The 20,618-nt window shown below is 38.8% G+C and overlaps 1 protein-coding gene across 15 annotated transcripts in view; it reads left to right on the top strand.

The window, feature by feature from the left end:
- Positions 1-17,089, top strand: part of LOC144208874 (voltage-dependent P/Q-type calcium channel subunit alpha-1A-like) — a 53,045-nt gene extending 35,956 nt beyond the window's left edge. For 4 of the 15 annotated variants that reach the window (XM_077734918.1, XM_077734927.1, XM_077734925.1 and 1 more), the window contains 10 exons: positions 4,690-4,804; positions 5,136-5,243; positions 6,309-6,412; positions 7,354-7,469; positions 7,545-7,665; positions 8,444-8,557; positions 9,220-9,258; positions 11,131-11,347; positions 11,491-11,753; positions 12,760-17,089. In XM_077734918.1, the coding sequence (XP_077591044.1) occupies positions 4,690-4,804; positions 5,136-5,243; positions 6,309-6,412; positions 7,354-7,469; positions 7,545-7,665; positions 8,444-8,557; positions 9,220-9,258; positions 11,131-11,347; positions 11,491-11,753; positions 12,760-13,515 (1,953 nt within the window). In that variant the 3' untranslated portion in view covers positions 13,516-17,089. The remainder of the gene's footprint in view (positions 1-4,689; positions 4,805-5,135; positions 5,244-6,308; positions 6,413-7,353; positions 7,470-7,544; positions 7,666-8,443; positions 8,558-9,219; positions 9,259-11,130; positions 11,348-11,490; positions 11,754-12,759) is intronic. The other 11 variants (XM_077734932.1, XM_077734919.1, XM_077734931.1 and 8 more) reach the window with 7 other exon arrangements.
- The last annotated feature ends 3,529 nt before the right edge of the window (positions 17,090-20,618 follow it).

The following is a 20,618-nucleotide window of genomic DNA, read 5'->3' as shown; positions in this document are numbered from 1 at the left end:
AAATGAAATATGAAACAAACAAAAAAAAAAACAATAATCAGGATGAAATTGATCAGGTTTTATTGCTGTTTTATTTTGACGAATGTTGGAGCGATAAGATAGCAAGCTACGGTGGCCTACTGTAGTGTTGCATTGTTCTTGGTTTTTGGGGGGTTTGGGGAAAGACAGAAACTGCATTGACACCCTTTTCCCTTTCCTCCTCCTCTTCCGAACCCTTACCCTCCCTAACCCCTAATCCCTATGTGGGCAGGAGCAGCTTGGTGCCTGCTGTCAAACTCTCACCTGCTCATCTGTGCAAACGCATGCACACACACACACACTTGCTCACCAAGCTGCTCTCAGACTAATCCATTAGGGAATAACTCAAAAAAGTAACGTACACATTTACAACTAGGTCATCCCTTCTTGTTAAAACAAGCCGCGGATCGAATTTAGCGTTGGAAACAGAACAGAAGGATGGGCTAATATTCAGTTCTCCCCCACTATATATGCAGTGAGTCAGTCCAATGGAAAATATAACATTCAGTTGTATTCTTGGTGCCGTGCTTTTAAGACCATGTTTACACAAATAGGAAATCATGTTGGTTTGTTTATTTTCTTTTTGAAAAGGTGCACAAACTGATGAAAATTTGAATTGATCATAACACCTGCAGTGCTGAAAAAATATGTTTGTGTACCATGTCCTCCTATATCATGATTGTCGTTAATGAAGAAATGGCATACTTTAGTATTTATATTATGGATGGATCACATTTTTATCCTACTAAACTATATTATCCCAAATGGGGAAATATATCCCAAAAGCGGAATGTATATCAAAAAGAAACAATGATTACACCAGTATTAGCAAAATATGAATTTTCAGACAAGGACACACAATTTTTTAAATATTATTGTTGTATAAATGAGTGACAAAAACAACACTTATTGGTAAATCAGTACATTGCACATCTTACTGTCATGCATCTGGTGTGGAATTGATTCCAATTTTGTATAGTGTCAATTACAAAAAAAATCTAAACTCTCACAAGAATACGATCCACGTTTACCTGATTTTTTATTTTTATGGGGGAGTCTTTGATTCTAAGAGAGGCTATTGAACGTCTTTCTTGACATTCTCAATAACTTGTAAGTGGCTTGTAGGTCTGGGAGAAGCCTCATCAAGGCCACAGTGTCTTTAAATCAACCCAATAACGTTGTCTTTTTTTTCTTTTGGTATTTGTCTCACTCTCTTTCACTCCTTTTCTATCTCTTATCTGCATTTCCAAACAACCATTCCTCTATCTTTCTCTTTTTCTTTCTCCCATCTTTTCTGTCTCATGGTTAACGGGTTGGTGGCACTGGCTGGTGATGGTGCAGTGGCAGGATCAGTTGCAGGCAAATGTATGACATGCTGAGGCACATGTGTCCTCCACTAGGCCTCGGGAAGAGGTGTCCTGCACGGGTGGCCTACAAGGTTAGAGAGGCCCTGCCCTAAATCTCCTATGTGGGATAAAAGGGTGTGTGAGCAAGGGTGGGCGTTTTAGAAGGCGCTAGTAAGACGTTGACATTGTGTCATGTATACCGTTGGTGTTTGTTTGGTTATATTTATATCTCTTTTTTTTCTGTTTTGTGGAAAGTGGGGGTGGACTGGTCATTGTTGTGGTGGTTGTGTGGCAGTGTAAACATTTTTGGGTGGAGGCAGGCAGACAAATAGGGTGAGTTGGGGTGAAAGCCAACTACTAATCCACAAGAAGGAACAAAAGGAGGGACCTTCCTCAGCTCGTTTGCACCATGTAACTTGAACACACACACACACACATGCTCATTTCCTGAACATAACTAGCAAAAGTTATTAACTTCACAAAATAGGGTTTGTAAATGTTGTCGGCAAAGTTTCCCTACAAAGATGAGCCCAATGTTTAATTTCATTCAGCTTTAGAAAGATAATTAAATGCTCTCAACATTGTAGGAACAACTTGAGAAGATTATATATGTGTTGAATTATGGCTTAAATTGAACTTCAACACTTGAACAAAGCCTGTTAGTCCAAATTAGTATAGTTTAATATTTAAGTAGAATTAAAAATCTAGTGAGATCAGTGTATTATTCTGATTTATACATACATATATATATTTTTTACAACACAGATAGTACTTTTCTTCATCTTTGGGTGTAAAGTGTATCTGAAAGTTTGCGCATTAGACCACACAAACATTCCACATACACAAGAAAAAAATCTTGCATGGGCAACAGTGCTTGGAAGGTCCGCTAGACTTCTGTCCTCTGATTCGTTCTTTCCTGTGGATGGGACAAAACACACTCGTATATAACAGTAAAATGCAAAGAATGAGGTCACGTGCACGCACACAGAAATAGTATGCATCATTTGCTATGGTAGAGAGAGCAGAAGGGCTTGTGTCAGTGATGTGTTTTCCTCCGAGAGCCTTTGGTTGCCATACAGAAGCAATTCTTTTTTTGCCACCCTTCATGTAGCAGCGCCGAGCCCCAAAGCTGCTTGTTTTTTTTTCTTTTTTCTTCTTCTGTTTTTTATATCTGCAAGTCCAATCTCCTCTTTGTCCTTTGGTTCTGTCGTCAATGCAGTTCTATTCTGTTTCCAGCCCCCTCCCCTCTTCTCCTCCTATACATCTCTGCATAACCCCCTTTCAGCATTCAACCCTCACCTGCCCTCTGCATGGCCCGTCAGCAATGGCTCTTTTTTCCATGAATGCGCCTTTCCAAGCAATTAGCAAAAACACATTTGTTGTCAGAATAAATACCCGCACTAACTCAAAAATAACCTGATTATTAACCCCGTTAAGCACTATAATCGGCTTTGTCGAGGAAATTACTCCATTTGCAGCTTATTTTACTGGTAGACCTGGACTCAATGGCATCATGTAACAATTTCAATGTATTTCTGATTGACCAATTGGCTTCTAAACAATGAAATATAAATAAATCACTGTCTTTGATACAGCAACAGTGTAGTAATTGGCCAAAATGGTACATTCCTGCAAAATTTAAAACTCTACCACAATGAATGTCATCCAAATATGACATTTAAGCCAGTAAAACCTTAAAAAAAACATTGTTTTGGAAAATTGGATTATATCTTATTTAGTGTAAGCACTATTTGAACCAGATTCATTCAGTTACTTTTGTTGTGCCTGTCAAATTATTCACTTAAAGCATCTTTCCTTAATTATACCTGACATCTTTAAATGTCACGCATGCACAGCAAGGTATGACTTGGCCTTTTATTTTCCATTTCACAACTAAAGCATGAGCAAAATGGAAATAGGCTGCAACCTCCCAGTTTGTCCAGATCCACCAGAACAATGACTCATAGCTCATCTTACTCCTTTTCATTCTCAATAGAAGACATCAAGTCCTGCAGGCAGGAATACTTTTTTTGACTGACGTGACCAAAATGCTGTTGCTTCTTCTGCGTTTTTGTTCTCTTTTTTTATTCTCACATGATTTCGCTATTTACCTGCACATGCACCAACTCTTTCTTAACAGACTGGTTATCATCCCTCCCTTTTGACTCTTCTCTCATCTTTTCGCCATAAAACTTAATAATCATGCAACATCTCTGCTTATTGGCAGTATTTTCATGTTTTTTTTTGTTGATTTTCCACAGAATGCTGCTCTCTCTCACCTATTAACCCTCAAAGTCTGTGCTCATGAATCCACACATAGGACTCAAAACTCTTACCAACAGAGCTACTATGTCACCGTAGCAAGTCTTGATACAGCTTTGAATTATCTTTATAGCTGCTGAATTAAAATACAGCACAAACTCATTTTAACTCCTGAGCTCCCATTGACATAGTTGGACATTCAATCCCATTGAACTACGTTGGCTGCCAATCCTCTTTGTTCAAAAGGATTGGATGTCTACTCATGCTAAACTAGTTTCAAATTAACAGCAAATAGGCTGAAAGGAACCACACGATTGGACGTTTATCATCGTCAGTTAATGTTGCCCCACATGGAAAGCTTTCTGTGTACGGCTGCGCAGCTGCTTGTCCTGTGAGGCATAACGTGCATGCATTGCATGCTTGCATGGGGGTTGGAAAGTTTGGTTTAGCGGGGAGTTGACATTTGCAAAAATCTAAATGCGATACGTCGATGAAGGGGGACGCTTTAGGGTTGCTTGGTATGCTGCATGTCTGTCTGATCGCCGTCTTCCTGTTACCAACCAAAGACACGCACACACGTGTTAGTTGGTGTTTGCCTTTATATTGTCTATTACTGTCCAAGCTAATTAATTGTAAGAAACCAATAAGCAAAAAACAAGTGAATCCCCCCCTTCCCCACAAGATGTCTTACACTTGCTTTTGGTCTATTGGTTCAAAATGGGTCCTGTTGTGAACCTCCAATCCCCAAAGAAGGAGCTGTAGGTAACAGAAGTCATAAAAGTGTGTGACATTTACAGTTAAACCAAGATATAAAAGTCTAAAAACTGTGGTTTTCAAATACATACCACATAAGGACACATGATAAAATTTAGAATCACTGCATGCATTTTGGGAAAGATCTGATATGACATGACCTATATTTGACCTTTAGTTGTTACAGATGTTATGCACAGCTCCTTTACATCACCCTGTCCTCAATACCCTACTCCGTTTGTCGTTTGGAGGTTCCATCAAAAAAATGTCATGCTCTATTTGCTCCTCAACCTGATTGGCCCTCTCACAGAGACTGCTGCGTATGGATCTGCCTGTGGCTGACGACAACACGGTCCACTTTAACTCCACTCTCATGGCTTTGATACGTACCGCGCTGGACATCAAGATTGCCAAGATATCTGAAGGTGCAAAATCCCTCTTATTTTCTCTGAATTAATTGATAGCAGTTACATGACATCCTATAAATCTGATCTTGTACAGTATAATCTTTGTCATTATGTCAGACAATATTCACTTTATTGGAATTCAGAAAAATTACAACTAATGTTCCCACACCACATGTTTTGGTAGCTCCTACTTCCAATTATGACAGTTGAAATGAAGTATAAGTCTACATATTTAACATTTAAAGCTACCTTCACAACCAACAAAATCCTATTTCTTTCTCTTTCTTTTTAAATTTTTGAAACTCTTGTTCATATATGTTTTTGTATCTGTATTTGTTGATCTGTCCAGGTGGTATTGACAAGCACCAGATGGATGCAGAGCTTAGGAAAGAAATGATGGCAATCTGGCCCAATCTCTCTCAGAAGCATCTGGACTTGCTGGTTACGCCTCACAAGTGTAAGTTACAGTGTAATGGGCGTGCCACGTGGCCTTGGCTGCAGCCGCCCCGCGTCACTCTCTTGTCCCATGTTGTTTATCTTCCACACCACCTGAGGATCGCTTCTTTCTACCAGTCTCTCTTCACCGCTGCGCCCTCTGATACCGCTGGCACATATCAGTGACAGCGCCACCTAACTAGATTACTAACCCCACACAACCTAAAATCAGAGGGTGCTTTTCTATAGAGCAACTCTATAGACGTCTTTTCACTACAGGGCCAGTCTTAGTTGTATGTAGACTGGTTAACTAGACCAAGTTAACTGTCAAACTAAATATTCATAATACAAAAAAATATATAGTTGTGAATCACAGAACATAACTTTGACATAATTTCTGCCTACCAGTTTGCTAATGCACAAATGGGTGTTACAATACTTGCAATATACTTAAGATTGACTACATACAGTAATTTTACCAACAGTCATTCATTTTTGTTTGTGTTTACGTGATCATTTTCCAATGGAGCTGCACACGTTACATCATTCTTTGCAATCAAATTATGATATTACTGTATGTTGCGTGAAAAAATATTGCAGAGCACCACTTTACTTTGCAAAGCCCCTCACAAACGTTGTATTTTTAATGGGATTTATGGGTTGGCTAGAATGGGTAAATTACATTCCATAAATTTTAATGGGATTAGAAATACTAGGTATGTAAGAGTACTGTAAATAGATTAATTCTACTTGTATCTCAAGGCGCTAATGTAGTTCTAAAATTGTAAAAATGTCACAAATGTTTAGCCAAGTCTAACGCTGGCTCTGTCTTTAAGCCGTCAAGTGTTTCTTATCTTTCTTATACGTTTTTGATGGTGGTGCTGCAAATTTTTGCACAAAAGATCTAAATCTGCCTGTGAAAAGACTTTTTGCTCAATGTTCGTGTACAGTATATGTGTATGTGTCGTGTGTGTAAAATAACTTGTGTATTTGTTGGTGTGCATGCCTCACTCTTTTCTACCATTCCTGGCGCTAAGGGTCCATACCAAAGGGTCTAATCTTGCAGGGTAACTTGTCATTCTTTCAGCAGCGACAGACCTTACAGTTGGTAAAATTTACGCTGCCATGATGATCATGGAATACTACCGTCAAAGCAAGATGAAGCGCTCGCAAGCACTCCGAGATGAACAGGTAAAGCGTGTTTTGCAGAAAGGCCTGAAGATGAATCGCATGCACCCAGGTTGGGTCTGCAGTATGGGTTCATGTGGAACTAAGGGAACACATTTATTGAAGGGAAATGGGACATATGAGATGAAACCTAATTGGAATATTATTCTTTGGAATTGTTAAAGAAGAACAGGACTGCCATCTGCTGCTTAACATGTGTTCCCTCGCTTCAATAATTGTCGCCCATCGAGTGTTTTTTATTTTATTTTTTTGACTCTGTGACAATATCTCTTGAAACATTTTTTAAGGTAGTGTATACCTCACTATTCTAACTTTCCTTCAGTTGATGAGTAGTTATGTTAAGTATGATATTTCAAATTCACTCATTATTATCCTACAAATGGGTACATTGAATTGGTTATTTTCTTAGTACTGGGTACTTTGAGTAATACTTTGCTACAATATATCAAGTATTACTCAATATACTGCATCCTGCTCTTTATTGTGCATGTTATCAAATCACAGAGTCAAGTGTTACAGCCTTGCAAAATATTTTCTATTTACATATTTCCATTTTTAAAATATGTCAAAACTATCAGTAAGATTTATTTTTTATTTTTTTACCATTCCTCCAAAATTCTTTTCCCCACTTTTCTGAACTCAACGGCCACCCTCATTTCCTCCCATTCCACCATCCCTTACTGGTTTGACCTTTTTCCCACAGCTCTGCATTGGTATGTACGGTAATGCATCACCTCAGCCTAAATCAAAATATAGGCTGCCTGTTACTTCGGTGTTATGAATGAGTTTACTTGAAGGGTACAGACATTTTTTCTTTCCACGAAGGCATGGTTGGATGACAGCAGCCCCCCACCCCTTTGGTCCTGCTTCGCTCCTTCCCATGCCCCATTTCCCTGTCGGCCTGCCTGATAGCTGGCGATGGCCATGTCATATATCTTACACAGAATCGAACGCCATTACTGTTTCAGCGCGTGGAACCTCCTTCCCCCACCCAGGACGGGGGTCCGGGTCTAAACAATGCCCTTCCTCCACCTGAAAAGACAGAGATGATGAGCAGCATGTGAGTTTTGATCCTGAAATGTATCTGAAGCAAAAATGCTGGATTGATTTTGACAGCAAGGTTTTTATTTGGCAGCCCGGTGGAAGGAGGGGTCCCCGAGAGTCACTCGTGGGTCACAGCTCGGGCGCAGGAGATGTCCCAAAAGGTGGGGAGCTGGAGTCCTGAAGATGGCCTGGGAAGCATGACCACCTCACAGGTAGAACACACACTCACACACATAGACACTCACACTTGTGGACTTCCTGTGTGTGGCTCCAGTTTTTTTTAACTAGGTCTACAATGTCTTATGTGTCTTGTGTCTGTCTTGATACTGCAACCAAGATATTTCCCGAATACAGGATGAAATAAAGTTCTAATCTAATTTAATCTAACCCCAAGCAGGATCCCATGTACTGAGTACATACAGTGTGTACAGTAAATACATCTTACATGCTAGTATGTCTTAAATTCCTTTGTCCAATCATCATATGGGTGCATTTGTCCAAACCCTGCTGCTGTCAGGTGTCATCATTTGCTGCATCAATCGTGAGCATCGGAGAAACTATTCCATGTCTTCATCTTGTACAGTATATATGGATCTGGCTTTATTATTTCTAAAAAGCACATATCGAGAATTGCTTCGACTTAAAAATCTGAAGCCATTTTCAAATGTAAAACTTGAAATGTCTCAGCATTTTTTGGTCCAAATTATTATACATACAGGACATTTTAATACATTGGCTGCCATTGATGGTTCAAGATGGGCCATGGAAATTAGTTATTAAATCAGTGTTTAAAATGACTTGAATATTGAACTGTGCTCAGATTGAACAAGCAAGAGAAAAACGAAAGGTGACCATAATACTCATCTACTCATTACCTACATTTGTGTGTAAGATCCTTGGTTCTCTGCCTCTCCGGATGAAACCCCCCTACCATCTACACTTCTTTGATATCTTGGCAGTCCGTCACAACATCTCCTGCTCTGTTTGCAGACGGTAGAGATGAGAGAGATGGGGCAGGATGCTTACTCGGATACTGAGCACTTTCCACCAATGGAAGGCCATGGCAGGGCCGCTTCCATGCCTCGCCTACCAGGCGAAAACCAAGTGAGAAACCATTTCACCTCTTCAAACTTCCCCCCTCTGTTTCTCCTCATTTTGTCACATTCTCATAATGTTTTGTCGGATCACAGAGGTCTTTACTAAATGATTGATTGTTGTGTTTCACCACTTATAATGTCTCTTTCCGGTTAATAGACCTAACAAACCTGATCAAACAAGAAAATATTCATTGTGTTGCTTATTTTTGACACAAAAAATCCTTAGTAAGACAATAGCCAACATTTAGCTCTAAAAATACTCCATTTTATTTTTCTCCCTTCCTATTGAAGGTTAATTGTACCTTTTTAAAACCAACAAGCATGCAGAAGTCAGAGTTGTGTGTGCTTCTGCGCATATCTTGTGTATTTTCCTCATGATTTTTGTTATCATGGTGTTGTCAGTTGGGTTTTTCTCACTTTTCTGATGTCTTTCACCTGCCAATGTGTGTGGTAAGTGTCTCTCCCCCACATTCACTGCAGCCTAAGTGTATAAGTAGAACTTTTCATGTTTTTTTTTGAGCACACAATTTTTTTTTCTGCCCCCATTGTGAATGAAGTCATCTTTATTCTTAATCTCACGTGCTCCTCTGTCGTCCTGGTTCTGCTTCATTTGTGGTTCTATGTGTGTGTTTGTGTGTGTGTGTGTGTGTTTTCTCTGTGCTCACACAGAAGCGGAGGAAGGGGAAGCAGCGTGGCAGTCACCTAAGTGTATGTACCCTGTCTTCCCTGTCTTGTTTTGCCCGCTCTTCTCATCTCCTTCCTGTCACTCTCACGTCGTCTTAAGGTTCATTCGTGCATAAAAATGCATTTTGATTTAGTTTGGAATGGTTGTCCAAGTAGAAAAATCAGGAATGCATTGCACTTTATAGTTGGGGAATACTTTAAATCAAACCAAAAACTACACATTTTTCAACAATATTTGACTCAATATAATCATACAAAAGAGTGAAAATATTTGATCAGTGTAAGTTTTAGGTTTTTCATATTGTGTCTTAAAGAGAAATTAGTCATTTAAAGTTATTATGGTGCTATATTTTTCAGTTTATTTAATTGAAGTATTAAAAAAAAGACTTCATTGTAGCAAGGATCTCAAACAATCAGTAAATGTTTTTTTTTTGCATTTAATAATACAATAGATTTGCCGTGCTGTTGTTCCATGGTAAATTAAGAATGCGTTGTATTTTAAATATAATATATATATATATATATTGGGTAAAATTATTGTCATTATATTAAGGCATAATGATTAAAACATAAAATGATTTATTTCTTGGTTCACCATACTAATCTGTGGTCACCATAGGAAGAAAACAATAGTTTTCTGTTACATTATTATGACTCTGACATGTTTGTCTCATTTGATCAAATTCCACCAATGTAATGTTATTCAGCATGAGATCATCTATTGTCACGTTCATAAATGATCCTAGCATCTTGAGCTTATTGGTTGGCTAGTTATTTAGCACGTTACATCTCGTCATTAACAAAAAAATGCAACTTTTTACCTGATAGGTTCTCTCTCTCTGTCTTTCTGCTGTCGGTGTTCTCTCTATCCATGCCTTAAATGTTCTTGTGCTTTTTCATGAATGTTTTTTACCTTTTTTTTTGTTTCAATTCATACCTGCTGACCTGCATGCAAATTTAAATGGACTGCAAGTGGGTGTGTTAACGGACGCATGTCTTTAGTCAGATAAGGAGAGATTTATTATAATAATAATAATAATACTAGGATTGTCATTACCACTACTCCTAAAGGTCAGATAATCTGGTGCTCTATTTATGTACACTACATGGACAATAACTCCTAATAATTTATCCATTTTGGACAAGTCCGGACATATTTTGAATTATTTCATCATTAGTCTGAGGCAAGAGCAAGAAATTCCAACTTCATGTCAGAACACATGATGCAATATGTGAATAGTTCTCTGCACATTCTTATTGTAAATTTAACTCATTTTCGGTGTCATTGCCTGGTCTGATGTTACTGTTGTCCATGTAGTGTTTCTTTTTTAATTTATTTAACTTTTTAGGAAATTTAGGCACCTCTGGTTATGCCCAGTTGTGTTGACTGCCTGAAAAGCACGATAAAAAGGAGCAGGAATCTTTCTGCAGCCTGGATTATGCCATGTGTGGCGGTTTTAGCATTTAGAGTTAGTCAACCTGACCCTTCAATGCCCTTGCTTTTCTTTAAAACCCTACAGAAGCATGAAAGGCTTGGCTATTTGCCATTATCTATGATTTCCTTTGTATTTCTTATTGGAATGTGATGCATTTCTTCCCTCTGAGCTTTTCACAGTGTTATAAAGTAGCTTTATGGAATATTTGAAATGACCTAAGAGTAAAGTTGTAGTCAGTATGGTATTCGGTCAAAGTAAGTTTTCCATGCTAGATGACTTGGTTCTCGTTTGTGAGTCACACAACAAAGTTGGATATAAACTATTAAGTTTTAAAACATGTCCTGATTTAAACTCTCACTCAGTGCCAAGCTTTAAAGAATCATGCCAATGTCAACATATGGTGAAAAAAAGGAATCTCCCAGCATGTATCCCGCCTTGTTTTTTTTTTTTTTTTCTGCAGACCATCAGTGACAACAGCCCAATGAAACGCTCGGCCTCATCGTTGGGTCACAGCAGGTCAGGACGTGGCAGCAGAGAAAAAGGAGGCTCAGATCTTTACAACATGGAGCAGGTGATACCGGAAGAAGGTCGAGTTTCCAGGCATGGCCACAGGAGGAAAGAGCGCAGTCATCGTGCCTCCGAGAGGTCATTGTGTCGCTACACAGAAGCTGGCCCAGGTTGGACGCATTACAGTCAAACAAACTATCTTTCAATTCATAATAATACGAAATTGTTTCCGGTATATTTATTTTTTGGCCTGATTTCTTCAAAACATTTTCTGTTGTAAAATATAATGAGTAATTCCGTATTATTGGTACAGACACCCCATCTGGCGACATGATATCCAAGGACAGGGATCGAGACAGAGATCGAGGCAGGTCCAAAGACCGTAAGCACCATCACCATCATCACCACCACCACGGCGGTTCCGTTGACAAGGAACGCTACGTTCCGGAGCGAGGAGGCGAGTATGGCCGCAAGCATTCTCGTGACAGAGATCCCGACAGGGAGAGGGAGCGAGAAAGAGATCCTCGGTGGTCTCGATCCCCCAGCGAGGGTCGAGAATGCATGACACACAGACAGGTGGGATTTTTAATTATTTCATAATGGCATAATGGATTTTCTCATGCAAAGCACGGCAATGGCAAAACTGTGTAATTTGCTCACTATCACAGTTGATACTCAAAAATATGCAAATCCAAGTAAAATAAGGATCATTGAATGTGTCATTTACTTGCATTGGCATATCAATTCAATCACTCGTCCAATACAAGAGCTTTACTTCAAAATGACCTTTAATTTTTAAAGTACTATAAATAACTTGGATTTACTCATTTATTATTTGATGATTGTTACAGAGCTTGTATTGGACGATGCACGGAATGTTGTGAATGTGCACTACAAAGATACAGTATGAAATGAGTCAATTTTGATTTATATTAACAAATATGCATACATATAGTATTGTATATTTGTTCACTGGAATGCTGTATCTAAATTCCTCTTTTCCTACCTGTTTCCTCCATTCTTACGTAAATTAATTAAAAAAACGTTAATGCTATTTCTAATTCAGCCATATGGATCAATCCCGTTCATTAGGAGTATCGTGAAAATGTTATTATTTGTATTCTTTATATTCATGACCCAACGATTTAAACCTCTCAAAAGATGGGTATTATATTTTAAGTAGCATTTCTATAATAAATGTACCTTTTCGTATTGGAGGTTACTAGAAATGTAGAAGCAATTAACCCATGAGCGACAGACCTCTTGTAATATAAATCTGCACAATTTAAGATGTAAAATACATATATATTTATTCTGTACCACAGTGGATGTTCCAGAATTCACCCCTTTTCCTTCTCTTGTTTTCTCTTTTCTGCATGGCATGTCTTTTCCACCCACAACCTTTTGCACTGATTCTTTTCCTTTTCTACACTGGCATTACTTGTGCTTTTAATGTGCTCGTCTTCCCGTCCTTCCTTTCCCTCCTTCTGAATTGTCATCTTCCATCCTCGACTACATGTCCTGTCGTCGAATCTGTGGTCCGTTCGTACTTTTTATTTGCTGTATTTCACTTTTCGTGTAGGGCAGTAGTTCAGTCAGTGGAAGTCCTGTCCCATCCACCTCGGGGACTAGCACCCCGCGCCGTGGCCGCCGTCAGTTACCCCAGACGCCGGCGACTCCCCGCCCCCACATTACGTACTCCCCCGTAGTCCGTAAGGGCGTACCGCCACAACCCTCTGGGCCGCCGGGACGGGCGCCGGCCCCGGCCCCCCGCCGCTTATCTCCCGACGCCCCTCAAGGCCAAGCTCCTCTACCCCCGGCCCATCACTTGCCCCGTCAGGGTCCTCACCCCCCATTACGCTGGGCAGACGCAGATGGCGGATCCATCGAAGGGGACGGCTGCTTTTACAACCAAAACTACGTGCCCCACCAAGAACCACCCACCCATGACCCAGCCGGCAACCCCCAAGCGCACCCATTGGCCGGCCACCCGCTGCCACCTCCTCCTCAACAGCAAACACGCAACCTGCATCCTGTTAACAACCCCCATCCTCACCCTTTGCCCCCACACCCTCCGCCAAACCGTACCTCACCCAGGACCGTCCACCACGTGGCCCCTTCTACCACTCCCTTGACCGGACCCCATCAGGTCCAAGTGCAACCCCCCGTCCAACGTCGCCTCCCCAATGGTTATCGCTCGTCATCGCCTTCCACACATCTCCATGGACCCCAACATAGTGGGCCTCACAAGGTCCCACCTCCAGGGGGACACCCGCGAGGGCCCCGCAAGGGCCTGCATGAACCCTATTGCGACAAGGAACAGGACGACTGGTGCTAGCCTTGGGGGACGCTGGAGTAGAAGGGGGACGGTCGGGTGTAAGAAAGGACAACAGTGCAATCTGTGGACTAACATGACATCAGCCTCTCTCTCTATCTTCCATCCTTGGAATGTGCTGGAAATGTCATGGTGAATAAATGAAACCAGAATGCTCATGCACAAATGGAGAGAGAGAGAAAAAATATATATTCAGAAAGAGGTCCTAAATATTCATTGATGTTATGTTCATCAATTGACAAATTGCACCTTTTTGAAGGATGCAAATTAGGAGAATTCTGCCTCTGGTTAAGAGCTACAGCCAATTACAAGATGTCAAGAGTTCCGACTCCCAAAAAAAAAAAGAAAAGACACTTTACAGACACAAAAAGTTCTTTTTTTTCGGACTTCCTGATGCTAATTTGAATTATTAGTTTGAAAGGAAGTCAATTCTAAACGCATCTATCCACCCCCGATGAGTATTGATGAGTTTTATCATCTTTGTTTTTAAATGAGAACAAAAAAAAAAACTTACCATGGGTCGGTCCGCCGCCTGTATTAAGGCGAGAGGCTTTACCCTACGTGGGGGGTGTCAACACGGGAAGGATGGAGCCCTGAGAATGTTAACCCCTATTGGTGGAGGCAGCCCCTTTCAGCCGGAAACCTGAATATTCCCACCATGCTATGCCGCGATGAAGAAAAACAACAAAAAATGATGATGGGTTTAACCGCCGAAACCCGTTTTCTGCAGAATTTCTTCTCTTTCTTCCGCTTCTTCTTCTTCAAAACACTCAAGCTTGAATCTTCTTTTGCAACCCACACAGCTTTTTTAACACTTGTAAAGCCTGTGTGATCCTGCATGAATGATTTAAAAAAGAAAAAAAATAGAAAAAAGATACTGTTAGCAACAATGAGAGTCTATTGTAAGGGGGATGGATATTTTTCCTCCTGTTGTAGCCTGTAGGTTTCCTCCCGTTTTCGGGGTGCAATAGTATTTACCTTTTTGAGTTTCTCTCTCCTTCTCCCCATTTTTAACATTCCTCTTCTTAAATCTTATTCACTCAAAGAGTCGATGAGAATAGTCATGTCATTCTAAGAGTGTGAAAAGGGATTTTTTTTTTGCTTGTGTGTCTCTATGTTGTGTGCCAAATGCCTGCCACTCATATAGATGGAAATGCACTTTTTTTCTTCACAGTTTTTCTAAAAAAAAAAAAAAAAATGGTGATAATCTTACTATGATAAACTGGCAAGCAGGGTAAAGTGGCAGCATTCCTCCTTCTTGGGAACTTTTCCAAGCTCTTGCAGAAACTTTGAAGAAGAAACAAATGGCGAAAAAGGTGGAGAATGGAGAGAAACTTGTTTTCTTTGACCATATATGAAAGTCATGGGGAGATGTAGATGGATAATATTTTGCGCGCCAAATTTCTAGACAATTATAGCACACTTTAGGCGCTCAGTTTTATTCTTTTTAAGCACTGAAGCCTCCAATCAATTCTGGTAATTAATTCATACATTTTCAATACTGCTCAACAAAAAACTAACATTAAAAATATAGGAGGTATCCAGTATTTATTTACCTTTTTAGCATGTGATTGTCAACCAAATGTTCTGATTTGGATGAGCACTGCAGCAAAAATGACTTATAAAGTGACATAGAAAATTTAATAACAGATTACTAACTGTTATGGAAGTGTTTTGTCATTAATAGTACTATACAACATATAGTTCTACTTCCATTCTTAAAGTTGAGATGGCAAACTGTATGGCAAAATATATTGATTGACATTCATCATCCTCTATTTTTCTAGAGGTTTTTTTGATTGCAACTAATTTTAATTTGTGTAAAACGGTGCTGGACCCAGCCTCGATAAGCCTTAAACAGTAGACTAGATTGGATTTTTGGTCCCCTTCTCAAAACTCACTATTCATTTAATTAGATTCTCTTTAATTTCAGGTATCAGCTTATGTTTAGCAGTTGGAAATTGAGCAATTACAAAATTTGAGACTTGGCAGGACGTTTTTCACCTAATGAGTTGATCAAAACACGGGTTTTAAAAAAAATGTTTCTCATTTTCCAAATTTCCATCTAGGCAGTTCCACCTGTTACCTTCACCATAGCGTTCCGCTGCCTTCCCTTGAAAATCTTGGACATCAAGGAATTGTTTGAGCTCTATCTGCCATTGCTAAATGCTGCTTTGTCAGTTTTAGCCCACCACAGGGAAGTGAATTATACAAGGTCAGTTGGTTTATTGAGCTTTGATATGGTCCAAGAAAACAAACAAACAAAAAAAAATGCTTTGTATCACTCACGTGTATATATGGAATTTCTTTCTGTGCCTCGAACTAACAAGTTTTACAATCACCGGTTTCACCATAATTGATGTTAAATGTACATTGGAACTGTTTTTCCAGTTTTACGTTGACATCGATCACATATTGACCACAGAATGCAGATAAAAAATTATAAGCAAAAGAGGGGAAAAAAGTCAAAAAAAAAAGACCAACCTATCAGTGTCTTTCCAACCTCAGCGGAATGTCACGGGCAAGTATTTTTTTCCACAACACTTTAGAATGAGATAGCACACAAGGTATGTAGCGAATACTTGTGGTGTATGGTTATGTGTGTGAATGTGTGTGTGTGTGTGTGTGTGTATGTTTGTGCTTGTGATTATTTTTTTGACATTTTTTCAGTGGTAGCATATTTTTGCTTTCTGTCTAAAAATGTGGTTACGTTTTGCTCTTTGTGCAGAACAACCCTTGATCTCCCCTGTTTATTGTGGATTTTTTTTTTGTGCGTGTGTGTGAAAATGTGAAAAAATATAATGGTGTGTGTGTACACGAGTCAAAATGAATGGTTTGAATGAATGGTTTTTTTTCTTTATCTTTGCTGCAGTGAAAGCCACACTAACTATTCACACCAAGTCTGCAATGTTAAAAAAAAAGTGCAAATGAGAGGAAGAATTTTTGTTTGTTTTTGTTTTTTAAAAAATGGAAATGTTGAAAAAAAGTTTGATTAATATCTATTTCAAGAACTGCATGTGCTATGTGCATGCCACACTGTGGGTTAAGTCATCTTCAGGACATAAAAGAAAAACAGACTATGAATCCATAGATATTAAAAAAAAGATATATAAATATAGATGTTTTTAAAGGCAACTTTTTTCTTCTATTTTTGAGAACAAAAAATGTTATAAAAAGGACCAAAAAAAATGGGATCAAAACACAAAAGAGACTGGTGAGCCTTCTTTTTCCTTTCTTTCCTTCTTTCTTTCTTTCTTTTTCCCTGTGATGTGGGCTTAAGGCACAATACAAGTGAATGTTGAAGACGCTAGAGAATAATGGGGGGGCTTGGGTGGGGTAAATGGAAGAAAGTACTGATTCAATGATGTGTTTTGTCGATACGTATTAATACTGGCTGTTGGAAACTCTGATCTCTCTTTCTCTCTCTCACTCTATTCTTTTTCTCTCTTTCACACTCTTTATCTCTCTTATCACTCTGAACCTATCTCACCACAATTTCTACCAGTGCATTTTGTAATTCCAAACAGAAATCTTCCTAAAGAACAAAAAATAAATTTAAAAAAACTGAGAGAATGCACACTGGATTGTCTGGTAGTATTTCTTTCTGAGTCACAGCTCTTGTTTGCAAACCTACAACTGGATTTGAATATATATTGTCAATTTAATTGAGTAGTACAGTAGTAGAACATTGATACTCCATAATCTAAATCTCTACGTTTGCCTTCTTTTCTGTTACATACCCAAATATGTATAAAAATGTCAACGAATAATTATTCAGGGATTTAAGCATCAGTTGCATATTCATCATCTTGAAAGATTATTATGATTTTCATTATTTAATGCCTGTCAATGAAAATATGAACTCAGGCTAGTTTTTCCTTACTCCTAAAGTAAATATGCCCTTTGGCACACATTGTCAATGTTTAACATGCCCAAAAGAACATATTTTGTATTCACAGATAAAGTGACTTTATCTGCAAAAATAGCGGTTCTACTGCTCAGATAGTTGACTTGAATGCATTCTTTTGATTGACCTACAGATGGCAAGACTATCTTATAAATATTGTATGTATTAATTGTGTTGTTTGTTTGCTTGTTTTACAGGGAATGCTACACTTGATTGCTATATACACATATGTAGAAGAAATGAAAGTGTAGATCATATTACTGGATTACACTTTTTTTCCTCTTCAATGGTAACCACATGTACACACACACACTAGGAAATGTGCACAGTACAGGTGAGTGGTATTTTATACATTGATTACTACAAATATAGAGCAAAACACATGTCAAAATGAAAACAAAGTTGAAGGGACAAATTGTTACAAATCCTTTATTAAGATATTCATCTTTGAATCCTTTTGGAGACATTGTCTTTATTTTACAGCTTGTTAATGTGCAATTACCGTCAATAATGTTGGATCACAGTTACAGGGCTTTCACAAAGTTATTGGCACTTGGAACACAGAAGAGGTGGACCGGTGCTAATGGGGGGATGTACATGGGGGCAAGGAGCAAAAGGAGCCAGGCCAGTACTGCAAGGGTTGTGAACAAGCAGCGCCATTTCAGGGTAAATACTTGATATACCTCATGCTGTGAGTGTACAACAAACAATCTTACCTCTACGCGTGTCTATGCATTATATACAGTATTTGTCTATACATGTACAGTATATATCATATTTATATATGTACCATTGTGTGACACAAGTTATCTCCATGCTATATCACACCTTATCCGTTCAAGTCTGTAGGTCTACATGTGTGAAGTGTAAACACATTTTGAAAAGGAAGAAAGTAAGAAAAAAAATGACATTATTGGCAAAGGCTATCACATTAAGTTTCACCTTGAAAAACCCTAAAACCGAGTTTGTAGTTGGAGAGCCCAGAGCCGAATATTCTATGCATTTTGAGCGGCCTGCTGACGTAAAAGCAAGCAAATGCTTTCCTCTTTGAAAATAGTGCTGAATCACAGCTGCTACCGCCCTGTAAGTCAATGACTCATAGCTCCAAAATGAATCTAAATACGTATGTCTATGCATCCTTATTAAACACGTGGCTCTTATCACAATTATCCTCGGTTTTAGGAGTTTGCCAATCTAAGTTAACAAAATTCTAACACAATTATGTTCAATCCCCCAAAATGTTTCTGATGCCATATTATGAGGTCATTTAAAAACAGATGGCAAATAAAAAAAAAAGTTGGAAAACAACATGGCAAAAGAGTTTGCAAGAATTTCAAAGTGGAGTCCAAGAAAAACACTGCCAATGCTGTGAAGGTGAACAAGACACCTGGAAGCACAACAGTCTTCAAAAAATCCTGCAGAGGTAAGTGGAGTGCACATATGAGGTTTTGTAGTTATTTACTGCTTAATCCCAAAGTACTGCATCTTTGTTTGCATGTTTTTTTTTGTTTTAAATCTCACAACACACATTCTTGTCGTTTCAAAAGGATAAGGTGGCGTGTCGCTATCATTTGCTGCTTATCTAAGTGAGGTTGCACTACGAAGGACAATTAAAAATGAACCAAAGCAAGCCACTCCCATTTACACTGCAACTGTCTTGAGGAGGAAAAAAAACACAACCTTAATACCTGAACCTGTTGGAGCTGTGAGGATATTCCTGAAAACGTACAAAGACACTTTCAACTTCCAATGAGACACACGTGAGTAACAAAGTCATTTGATATCAGGAACCTTAAATTCACCAGTCTTGACATTTCAAATGGGAACGTGCAGATGTGCAGGGGTGAGGTGGTTAATGACAAAATCTATCTAAATGGGTTCTATTGTGACAAAACATTTCTCATTAAGGTGCACAAACCACCAGTCCCTCTCCCTAAGTTGCAAAAAAACACCACCCTGCTTCATATGAAGGGACCTTCAAAATATAAGCCACCAGCTACATTTACCTACTACCAAAACACACAAAATACATCCATCCATACACAAAAAAAAACATTTAAACTGGAGCGATATTGCTTCAAACTCCTCCGTCTTAACCATTTATTGATTTCCATTTAAAAAGGCACATTCCAATATTCCACAAATATTACCTCCTGGTTATTTTGCATTTTAGTTACAAAATGTAACCAGTTTTTCCCAACCCGTAACATGATTTGAATACAAAGTACAGTAGTCATTTAATTGGGGGCCATTACTTCCCTGCACAACATTTTCCAAAAAGGTCAAACTATCTAAAACCATCAAGTCTTGCTTCTCTTTTGAGCTCATGAATAGACGATGGAATGTTTCAAAAATAGCAGTTCTACTGCTCATTCCATCCTACTAACTAACTATTATAAGGTTATGCCATTAGGGTGCTATGATGCGTAATCATTCCACTTTTTACTGTAAAAAATAGCACTTCACCCCATTAGTTGCCTCCTCCTACTACAACAACGCTGAGAATTTAAAACAATCCTCATCCCCCTCTGCTCACACGGGTGGGTACGCATTTAAATATAGCTTCTCTTCTAAAAATAGGACCATCTTTGATTACCTGTTGACTATAAAATTCTGATTAGAATCATCTAAGTAGAATGCTGCTCCCAGTCTCTCTTGATCACCATTCAAGCTTTCTAAAAATATAGAAAACAAAGTGGATATATATTTAGGTAACACAGCACAGTAAAACACAACAAATGTTGATTTTGGTCGAACCCATTAGGAGGCGGGGCTAAGAGAACGTGAAGACTGATGAGTAGTGGATGCAATGAGGAGAGATAATTTTTTTTTCAGTTAACATTTACCCACACAAGCAGGCATTCTCACATTGCCCCCAAGGCTTACATTCAATGTACACCGCTAAAAATGGAAAGTCATTTGAGCATTTATTTGTAACCCATCGTCATGTACTGCTACCCTCGTTGTCTTCAGACACAACACAATTCAACAGCAAAGCGACCAAAGATGAACAACTGCAGCTTGCTATTGTGCTAAATTGCCTTTACGAACGAACAAACTTAAATTGAATATTAAGGCTATCAAATAAATACTCAAAAAGCTTTATAAAGTCAAATGAGCATTCATTCAATATATATGATAATCCGGGTACTAGCAGAAAGAGCTTTCACTGACTAACTTACTACTTTCCATACAGCCA

The sequence above is a fragment of the Stigmatopora nigra genome, chromosome 15 (assembly GCF_051989575.1).
Source record: "Stigmatopora nigra isolate UIUO_SnigA chromosome 15, RoL_Snig_1.1, whole genome shotgun sequence".
Taxonomy (NCBI): Eukaryota; Metazoa; Chordata; class Actinopteri; order Syngnathiformes; family Syngnathidae; genus Stigmatopora; species Stigmatopora nigra.
This window is presented reverse-complemented; position numbering and strand designations above follow the sequence as displayed.